Here is an 11,798-nt window from a genome sequence, read left to right on the forward strand (position 1 = left end):
TTATACCGTCTCTAGTTGTCATTGATACGAGCAAGGACTATCCTCTTTCCTTCAGTTGGAATAATGAACTTAGCCTATAAAACACAAATATTATTTGCTAGTAAGAATAAAATACATGTGTACATTTCCAAATAATTTCTAAAAGAGACAATAATAATATTCTCACTTGAACATATTCCCAAATGGCTTCTTTATCTTTAATCCCCTTCCAATTTGTGTAAATTAATGGACAAAAATCTGAATTCCTTGCCACTGTGCCCAAAAATTTGCTCAAGTTATTTACAGCTTCATCAGTAGGACCAATTGCCTCTCCTTCAATATCTAGAGTAATTTCTTCTCTATCTTCCAACTGTCTTGCATGAATCTTCAAGCATTGTGTAGGACCTCGTGTTTTCTTCAAGCTCAGAATAAGGCCATCAGCATCATTGGTCAATCAAAACAAGGCATGAAATCAGCCATTAACAAGGATAAAGCAGCACTAAACAGCAAAATCAACCCATATAAACTCACTAAAACCAAATCAGCACTAATAAAACAGCTCAGAATAAGGCCATCAGCATCATTGCTCTATCAAAACAAGGCATGAAATTAGCCATTAACAAGGATAAATCAGCACTAAACAGCAAAATCAACCCATATAAACTCACTAAAACCAAATCAGCACTTATAAAACAGCTCAGAATAAGGCCATCATCATCGTTGCTCAATCAAAACAAGGCATGAAATCAGCCATTAACAAGGATAAAGCAGCACTAAACAGCAAAATCAACCCATATAAACTCACTAAAACCAAATCAGCACTTATAAAACAGCTCAGAATAAGGCCATCATCATCATTGCTCTATCAAAACAAGGCATGAAATCAGCCATTAACAAGGATAAAGCAGCACTAAAAAGCAAAATCAACCCATATAAACTCACTAAAACCAAATCAGCACTAATAAAACAGCTCAGAATAAGGCCATCAGCATCATGCTCTATCAAAACAAGGCATGAAATTAGCCATTAACAAGTATAAAGGAGCACTAAACAGCAAAATCAACCCATATAAACTCACTAAAACCAAATCAACACTTATAAAATAGCTCAGAATAAGGCCATCATCATCATTGCTCAATCAAAACAAGGCATGAAATCAGCCATTAACAAGGATAAAGCAGCACTAAACAGCAAAATCAACCCATATAAACTCACTAAAACCAAATTAGCACTTATAAAACAGCTCAGAATAAGGCCATCATCATCATTGCTCTATCAAAACAAGGCATGAAATCAGCCATTAACAAGGATAAAGCAGCACTAAACAGCAAAATCAACCCATATAAACTCACTAAAACCAAATCAGCACTTATAAAACAGCTCAGAATAAGGCCATCATCATCATTGCTCAATCAAAACAAGGCATGAAATCAGCCATTAACAAGGATAAAGCAGCACTAAACAGCAAAATCAACCCATATAAACTCACTAAAACCAAATCAACAATTATTAAACAGCTCAGAATAAGGCCATCATCATCATTGTTCTATCAAAACAAGGCATGAAATCAGCCATTAACAAGGATAAAGCAGCACTAAACAGCAAAATCGACCCATATAAACTCACTAAAACCAAATCAGCACTTATAAAACAGCTCAGAATAAGGCCATCATCATCATTGCTCAATCAAAACAAGGCATGAAATCAGCCATTAACAAGGATAAAGCAGCACTAAACAGCAAAATCAACCCATATAAACTCACTAAAACCAAATCATAAAACAGCTCAGAATAAGGCCATCATCATCATTGCTCAATCAAAACAAGGCATGAAATCAGCCATTAACAAGGATAAAGCAGCACTAAACAGCAAAATCAACCCATATAAACTCACTAAAACCAAATCAGCACTTATTAAACAGCTCAGAATAAGGCCATCATCATCATTGCTCTATCAAAACAAGGCATGAAATCAGCCATTAACAAGGATAAAGCAGCACTAAACAGCAGAATCGACCCATATAAACTCACTAAAACCAAATCAGCACTTATAAAACAGCTCAGAATAAGGCCATCATCATCATTGCTCAATCAAAACAAGGCATGAAATCAGCCATTAACAAGGATAAAGCAGCACTAAACAGCAAAATCAACCCATATAAACTCACTAAAACCAAATCATAAAACAGCTCAGAATAAGGCCATCATCATCATTGCTCAATCAAAACAAGGCATGAAATCAGCCATTAACAAGGATAAAGCAGCACTAAACAGCAAAATCAACCCATATAAACTCACTAAAACCAAATCAGCACTTATAAAACAGCTCAGAATAAGGCCATCATCATCATTGCTCTATCAAAACAAGGCATGAAATCAGCCATTAACAAGGATAAAGCAGCACTAAACAGCAAAATCAACCCATATAAACTCACTAAAACCAAATCAGCACTTATAAAACAGCTCAGAATAAGGCCATCATCATCATTGCTCAATCAAAACAAGGCATGAAATCAGCCATTAACAAGGATAAAGCAGCACTAAACAGCAAAATCAACCCATATAAACTCACTAAAACCAAATCAGCACTAATTAAACAGCTCAGAATAAGGCCATCATCATCATTGCTCTATCAAAACAAGGCATGAAATCAGCCATTAACAAGGATAAAGCAGCACTAAACAGCAAAATCGACCCATATAAACTCACTAAAACCAAATCAGCACTTGTAAAACAGCTCAGAATAAGGCCATCATCATCATTGCTCAATCAAAACAAGGCATGAAATCAGCCATTAACAAGGATAAAGCAGCACTAAACAGCAAAATCAACCATATAAACTCACTAAAACCAAATCATAAAACAGCTCAGAATAAGGCCATCATCATCATTGCTCAATCAAAACAAGGCATGAAATCAGCCATTAACAAGGATAAAGCAGCACTAAACAGCAAAATCAACCCATATAAACTCACTAAAACCAAATCAGCACTTATAAAACAGCTCAGAATAAGGCCATCATCATCATTGCTCTATCAAAACAAGGCATGAAATCAGCCATTAACAAGGATAAAGCAGCACTAAACAGCAAAATCAACCCATATAAACTCACTAAAACCAAATCAGCACTAATAAAACAGCTCAGAATAAGGCCATTAGCATCATTGCTCTATCAAAACAAGGCATGAAATCAGCCATTAACATGGATAAAGCAGCACTACACAGCACAATCAACCCATATAAACTCACTAAAACCAAATCAGCACTTATAAAATAGCTCAGAATAAGGCCATCATCATCATTGCTCAATCAAAACAAGGCATGAAATCAGCCATTAACAAGGATAAAGCAGCACTAAACAGCAAAATCAACCCATATAAACTCACTAAAACCAAATCAGCACTTATAAAACAGCTCAGAATAAGGCCATCATCATCATTGCTCAATCAAAACAAGGCATGAAATCAGCCATTAACAAGGATAAAGCAGCACTAAACAGCAAAATCAACCCATATAAACTCACTAAAACCAAATCAGCACTTATTAAACAGCTCAGAATAAGGCCATCATCATCATTGCTCTATCAAAACAAGGCATGAAATCAGCCATTAACAAGGATAAAGCAGCACTAAACAGCAAAATCGACCCATATAAACTCACTAAAACCAAATCAGCACTTATAAAACAGCTCAGAATAAGGCCATCATCATCATTGCTCAATCAAAACAAGGCATGAAATCAGCCATTAACAAGGATAAAGCAGCACTAAACAGCAAAATCAACCCATATAAACTCACTAAAACCAAATCATAAAACAGCTCAGAATAAGGCCATCATCATCATTGCTCAATCAAAACAAGGCATGAAATCAGCCATTAACAAGGATAAAGCAGCACTAAACAGCAAAATCAACCCATATAAACTCACTAAAACCAAATCAGCACTAATAAAACAGCTCAGAATAAGGCCATCAGCATCATTGCTCTATCAAAACAAGGCATGAAATCAGCCATTAACAAGGATAAAGCAGCACTACACAGCACAATCAACCCATATAAACTCACTAAAACCAAATCAGCACTTATAAAATAGCTCAGAATAAGGCCATCATCATCATTGCTCAATCAAAACAAGGCATGAAATCAGCCATTAACAAGGATAAAGCAGCACTAAACAGCAAAATCAACCCATATAAACTCACTAAAACCAAATCAGCACTTATAAAACAGCTCAGAATAAGGCCATCATCATCATTGCTCAATCAAAACAAGGCATGAAATCAGCCATTAACAAGGATAAAGCAGCACTAAACAGCAAAATCAACCCATATAAACTCACTAAAACCAAATCAGCACTTATTAAACAGCTCAGAATAAGGCCATCATCATCATTGCTCTATCAAAACAAGGCATGAAATCAGCCATTAACAAGGATAAAGCAGCACTAAACAGCAAAATCGACCCATATAAACTCACTAAAACCAAATCAGCACTTATAAAACAGCTCAGAATAAGGCCATCATCATCATTGCTCAATCAAAACAAGGCATGAAATCAGCCATTAACAAGGATAAAGCAGCACTAAACAGCAAAATCAACCCATATAAACTCACTAAAACCAAATCATAAAACAGCTCAGAATAAGGCCATCATCATCATTGCTCAATCAAAACAAGGCATGAAATCAGCCATTAACAAGGATAAAGCAGCACTAAACAGCAAAATCAACCCATATAAACTCACTAAAACCAAATCAGCACTTATAAAACAGCTCAGAATAAGGCCATCATCATCATTGCTCTATCAAAACAAGGCATGAAATCAGCCATTAACAAGGATAAAGCAGCACTAAACAGCAAAATCAACCCATATAAACTCACTAAAACCAAATCAGCACTTATAAAACAGCTCAGAATAAGGCCATCATCATCATTGCTCAATCAAAACAAGGCATGAAATCAGCCATTAACAAGGATAAAGCAGCACTAAACAGCAAAATCAACCCATATAAACTCACTAAAACCAAATCAGCACTTATTAAACAGCTCAGAATAAGGCCATCATCATCATTGCTCTATCAAAACAAGGCATGAAATCAGCCATTAACAAGGATAAAGCAGCACTAAACAGCAAAATCGACCCATATAAACTCACTAAAACCAAATCAGCACTTGTAAAACAGCTCAGAATAAGGCCATCATCATCATTGCTCAATCAAAACAAGGCATGAAATCAGCCATTAACAAGGATAAAGCAGCACTAAACAGCAAAATCAACCCATATAAACTCACTAAAACCAAATCATAAAACAGCTCAGAATAAGGCCATCATCATCATTGCTCAATCAAAACAAGGCATGAAATCAGCCATTAACAAGGATAAAGCAGCACTAAACAGCAAAATCAACCCATATAAACTCACTAAAACCAAATCAGCACTTATAAAACAGCTCAGAATAAGGCCATCATCATCATTGCTCTATCAAAACAAGGCATGAAATCAGCCATTAACAAGGATAAAGCAGCACTAAACAGCAAAATCAACCCATATAAACTCACTAAAACCAAATCAGCACTAATAAAACAGCTCAGAATAAGGCCATCAGCATCATTGCTCTATCAAAACAAGGCATGAAATCAGCCATTAACAAGGATAAAGCAGCACTACACAGCACAATCAACCCATATAAACTCACTAAAACCAAATCAGCACTTATAAAATAGCTCAGAATAAGGCCATCATCATCATTGCTCAATCAAAACAAGGCATGAAATCAGCCATTAACAAGGATAAAGCAGCACTAAACAGCAAAATCAACCCATATAAACTCACTAAAACCAAATCAGCACTTATAAAACAGCTCAGAATAAGGCCATCATCATCATTGCTCAATCAAAACAAGGCATGAAATCAGCCATTAACAAGGATAAAGCAGCACTACACAGCAATAACAACCCATATAAAACTTCCTAACCACCTATATCCACTACAAAAGGATCATCCCGAGAACATCTTTTATTAAAATGAACTGAAGTTAGACCAAAATTCTCTTCCTCAACTTCAAACCAATCACAATTGAAGAGAACAAATTTGAAACATGCATAATAGTCTAACTCAATTATGTCATTTATTGCACCAAAATATGTTACGGCTTTTGTCATTGGGTTGTTGTCCTTAGCACTAGCAAAGCTTGGTGTTTCGCACACCAAAGTCACACCACTGTTTTGAGTTGTGTGGCTTGCATCATGTTCTCTAGTTTGAAATTTGTAGCCATTGATTACATAACTAGAAAATCGTTTTGCAACTGTGTTTGGGCCTCTAGACAAATCTTTAAGTTGTTTCGAAACATCTTCATGAGAAGCACGCTCTTTGAACCATTCACTAAAATCATGGCTTAGAGTTTTTGCCTTCTTCCATTTTCTACCTTTAGTTTGATTGTTGACATGTTCCTCATACTCTCTAAAGTAAGCAAAGAGCGAGTAAGTTAAATTTGCTAATAGAGAATTGGTAATTGAAAAATATATAAGAAAAATACCTAATGTAGTCTTTAACTTTATCACAATTAAATAAGATGTACCGATGAGCTTGTATTTTTGAGTTGGTATCTAGAGAAAAAGGTTGCCCTTTCCTCTTTCCACCAATTGGTCGCCCCAAGCATGCAAAATAGCTATCATGACATACGTCAGCTTCACTGCAATTATCATAATTTTGTGTCCTCCTACTCAGCCTTGTATCCACATCAGGACTTAAATACCTTGAGCAAAATGTCAAGCATTCCTCGGCTAAATATCCTTCAGCAATTGAACCTTCGGGCGGCTCTTATTGTGAACGTAGGACTTTAACCTACACAGATATCTCTCGATGGGGTACATCCACCTAAATTGAACTGGGCCACCCAACCTCAACTCGTTTACCAGATGAATAGGCAAATGGACCATTATATCAAAGAAACTAGGAGGAAATATTCTTTCCAATTGGCACAAAATCTCTCTAATATCTACTTCCAAATGATCTATTGTATCATTTTCAACAACTTTTTGGCACAAGGAACGAAAGAATGAACCTAGATAAATTAAAGGGCCAGCTACTTGATTATGCATTGTGCATTTTATAGCTACTTGCAACAAATAATGCAACATAAAATGAGCATCATGACTTTTGTAGCCTGATATCTTTTCTCAGCAACATGAACACACCGAGAAATGTTAGAGGCACTACCAGATGGCAATTTTACTGACTTCAAAATATCACAAAAAATAGTTTTTTCTTGATTAGTAAGGTTAAAACAAGCCTTAGCAATTTTTGCTTTCTTGCCACCATCTATCTCCTTTGGTTGAAGGTTTTTTCTTATGCCCATATCTTTGAGATCGTAACGAGCATTTGCATGATCTTTGGACTTTCCTGGAATGTCTAATAAAGTTCCAATTATGTTATCACATACATTTTTCTCGATGTGCATAACATCAAGACAATGACGCAATGTATTTTGCTTCCAATATGGCAACTCAAAGAAAATGGACCTTTTCTTCCATGGACCATCAATTTTATTTTTTTGCTTCTTCCCAAATACATTGTCAAAATCTTTCAAATCTTCAAAAATTTGTTCCCCATCTAATAAAGCTGGTGAAGACCTCAATTCAACATTGCCATTGAAAGATCTTTTATCCATCCTATATGGATGATCCATACCCAAAAATTTACGGTGATCCATGTAGCACATCTTCCAGCTATGTTTTAAATAACAAGAGGAGGTGTCATAATTACAGCAAGGACATGCTAACTTTCCCTTTGTGCTCCAACCGGATAACATAGCATAAGCTGGAAAGTCACTTATGGTCCATAAAAGTGCTGCATGTAGTTGAAAAGTTTTATTCTTTGAAGCATCATATGTTTCCACTCCAACTTCCCATAAAACCTTCAACTCTTCAATTAATGGCTGAAGATACACATCAATGCTTTTTCCAGGCGAACATGGTCCAGGGATGAGCAAGGACATCATGACATACTCTGGTTTCATGCAACACCATGGAGGAAGATTGTATGCGACCAAAACTACCGGCCATGTACTATGGGAGATGCTCATGGTTCTAAATGGATTAAATCCATCGCTAGCTAGCCCTAATCTTATGTTATAAGATTCTTCAGCAAAATCGGGATGAAGCCTGTCAAAGTCTTTCCATGATTGGCCATCAGCTGGGTGTCTTAACTTTCCATCCTTTTAACGATGTTCATCGTGCCACCTTAGTGATTCAGCTGTTTTTGAACACAGGAACAGCTTCTTAAGCCTTGGAATCAAGGGAAAATGCCTCAAGACCTTTGCAGGCACAGGTTTTTTCTTCAACTTATCAACTTCTATATCTACCTCAACATTTTCTATGTACATGGAAGCTCCACAAATAGGACAAAATTCTTCATCTTCATATGTATCCCGGAACAGAACACAATCGTTGGGACAAGCATGAATTTTATTATAACCAAGTCCTAAATCTTTTACCATGGCCTTGATTTTATTGAAAGAATCAGGAATATTCAAATGAGGAATCGCTTCTTTCAGTAACTCAAGAAGAGCAGTAAAGGATGCGTTGCTCCAACCATTAAGAGTCTTCAACAAATACAATCGGATAACGAATGATAATGTCGAAAATTTTTTACAGCCAGGATATAACTCTTGTTTTCCTTCTTCAAGCAAGTTATAAAACTTTTTTGCATCTTCGTTTGGCCCATCACCATCTTTATCTCCTTCAAGCACATGCCGAAACGTCTCGTTTAGCAGCCCATGAATGTCGTCGACAAGTCCTTCATGGACTTCACTCTCATCGGTTTCACTATCCATGCGACTTATCCTTTCGCCGTGATGAACCCACACAGTGTAACCTTTTTGAAATCCCTTACTTATTAAATGATCATAAACTTCATCCCTTCGCCCCCAACTAAAGTTATTACATATAGAACAAGGATAAAGAATTTCTTGTCCTTGTGGTCTACCTTTAGAAAAGGCAAAATTCAAAAATGAATTAACACCATGTTGGTAACCCTCAGTATGTCTTGGTAAATTAGTCTACCCTTTGTTCATTACTTTGTCAACTAAAATAAAAGACACGGACATATATTTTAGACTAACTATAAGTGATTTTTTCATTCAAGAGCTTATTGCATCTAAAGAATTTCTAGAAGTCAACCACACATATTCAAAAGAGAACATCTCAACCAATCATGAGACTAAAAATTTGTATCTAACAAATTATGCAAAGAAGCTTAATCCATCAATTAATCAGTAAATATTCTTAACAATTAAATGTTCAAACAAATTTAAAAAGATAATATATTAAATGATTTACCTGTAGTGTAGCTCAATATCTAAGGTAGTCGCAGCTACAGAGAGACCCGCTATTTGATTCTCTGTTTCTGGTTTTAAAGAGACAAACAAAAAAAAATAACAAAGAATAAAAATATAAGTAATTCATAACCAGATTTTTTAACAAAAAATTCACTTTTAAAACCACTTTTTAGAAATCTTATTTTCAAAAGTGATATATAACTAAAAAATCAAACAATAGAATTATCAAGTTTAGCAACACAGAAATCCAGAACACAATGCACTAACAAAACGTGTTCATCTTCAAATAGACAGCATCATCATATGTTTCTTCTACTACACTCTATCCCCAAGAAAAAATCTAAAACAATTAGTACAATGATGAGTTTTGCTAACTAGAACTCAAATTAATGAACAATGCACAAACAGTTTTTGAATTTGAACAATGCAGAAACGGCCAAATACAAATTTCCCTTTCTATCTTATTAGCTAAATAAAGCCTCAAAATAGTTTTTGAACAATGCACAAACATCACCACTTTCTTTTTTTCTTCTTAAATCTAACAAAAATACCCAACAGCCAAAGCCCTAACTAAGCAACAGAAACTCAGAGAAGAACACTTACCACAGATGACAACCCACAAACGGCCGATGCAGTGAAGCAGCAGCAGCAAAGAGACAACCCACAGATGACAACCCCTTTTTTGATTTTAAAGAGACAAACTACAACAGCAACAAAGAATAAAAATATAAGCAATTCATAACCATAACTGTAATACTAATGTAACTATCACTTTCATGCCTGAAATAAATTGATTTCTCAAAATAAACAACAAACCATTCAAAGTGAACGAAGTATATAAATAAATTACTCAGAGATGCAATGAATGATATATAAATGCATTTTTTGAAACTTTAAATAAACTGTTCTAACTAAGTGTAAACTGACAAAGACCAAATAATGGATAACTTTTCTTTAAATGAGAACAACATTTTGAGATAACAAATTTTCAAATCAAAATTAGAATAGCACTGTACCAAAAAGTATTTCAATTGAAACTCTTCTCAAATGCCTTCTATAATTGAGGTCTAAAAAATTATTTTGTTAATATAATTTGGCCCACTTCTAAACTAAAGGACTTTTAATAAAGTATATTTAAGTTTGTCAATTGAAGGTCTTTTATATAAAATTTAGTTCTGATGAAGTTTCAGAACAGAACCCATGACCAAAATAAAAGAGAAAGGAGTTTTGTAACTTTTTTTACAGGAGTGGCAACTGGTTTACATGGTAGTACACTTATAGATAGTAAGTAGCAACTAGCAAGCAATTATCAGGGTAGTTCAAAGAATAAAATGATAAATTTTATTCTCATTAAACTAATTCAAATGAAAAATAAATATCTATTCCATCAAATATTTAAAATAACAAATATTTCTCCTGATTAATTGAGGCATGTAGGAAGAAGAGCAGAATTTATGCTGATCTCTAAGTCAAATAGTTGGAATAAGCATGAAATTCCTCTATTATCCCAGATGAAACCAACCAATATGAAAAGCAGTCCACAACTCACTGAAATAATAACATTATAAAATAAGGCTTAAAATAAACAAAGCAGATAAATAATTGGGCATCCACCATAGAACACCTCAAAGAAAGCAAAGAAACAGAACCATAATGCCACCGAACACACTACTAGCAGATAATAAAAGTTTTGCTACCTTAAATAACAGACTAACCTAAGCCCCAGGTTCATTTCACAAGTACACAGTCCAAATTCAAACAAGAACAGAAACACATTCAACACTCATCTTGCTCATGTTCACCAACATCACCACTTTCCACAGCCAACAAAATCACCCAATAGCCAAACAAACCCTGATATATAACAGAAATCAGAGATGAAGACCACTTACTACAGATGACAAATCACGGCCAATGCAGCGAAGCAGCAGCAGCAACGAAGCAGCAGCAGCAGCGAAGCAGCAGCAGCAGCGAAGCAGCAGCAGCAGCGAAGAACCAGCAGCAGCGAAGCACAATCCACAACCAGCGAAGACAGTGAAGCAGAAATAGCGACGTAGAAACAGAACAGGGAGAAGCAAGGACGCCGTGGAGAAGCAGTGAAGCCTTGGAGCGGGGAGAAGCAGCGACGCCGCGGAGAGACTCAGCGACGCCGGGAAGAAGGAGGCAGCGACGATATTGGGAAGAATGGAGTGACGATGATGGTGCGACGATGGTGAGTGGCGATTTGGGGCTTCCTGGTGACTTGCGATGATGGTGCCATTTACGGCTTCATGGAGAGCTGCGGTGCGATGACTTCTCCGATTCTGAGGCGTGGGTTAGGGTTCGGTACGGTGAAGGGGGAGGAAGCTCTTTGGTTTCGAAGAGAAGGAGGGCTTTCTTATTAGCCTTATCTTTTTGGTGACTACTTAGCTTATTAGCCTTATTTGCGCTGTTATGTTTCATTCCTTTATTAATTAGGAAAAAATTAATAATCAATAATAGATA

The 11,798-nt window shown here is 35.8% G+C and overlaps 1 protein-coding gene across 1 annotated transcript; it reads right to left on the reverse strand.

Annotated features, from left to right (window-relative positions):
• Positions 1 to 5,946: 5,946 nt before the first annotated feature.
• Positions 5,947 to 8,060, reverse strand: LOC112721100 (uncharacterized). Its single transcript, XM_025772173.1, has 2 exons — positions 7,174 to 8,060; positions 5,947 to 6,436 (listed from the first exon to the last, which is right to left on the reverse strand). Exons 1-2 carry the CDS (start codon positions 8,058 to 8,060, stop codon positions 5,947 to 5,949), a joined length of 1,377 nt encoding a protein of 458 aa, XP_025627958.1.
• Positions 8,061 to 11,798: the final 3,738 nt, after the last annotated feature.

The sequence above is a fragment of the Arachis hypogaea genome, chromosome 11 (assembly GCF_003086295.3).
Source record: "Arachis hypogaea cultivar Tifrunner chromosome 11, arahy.Tifrunner.gnm2.J5K5, whole genome shotgun sequence".
In the NCBI taxonomy this organism is placed as follows: Eukaryota; Viridiplantae; Streptophyta; class Magnoliopsida; order Fabales; family Fabaceae; genus Arachis; species Arachis hypogaea.

Bases quoted from the DNA above. Each gene is read 5' to 3' on its own strand.
- LOC112721100 (XM_025772173.1), bottom strand. From the start codon at position 8,060: ATGAGCATCTCCCATAGTACATGGCCGGTAGTTTTGGTCGCATACAAT. The intron at 6,437-7,173 runs GTGTGTTCATGT...TGCTTACTTTAG, and splicing joins AGTGCCTCTAACATTTCTCG to AGAGTATGAGGAACATGTCA.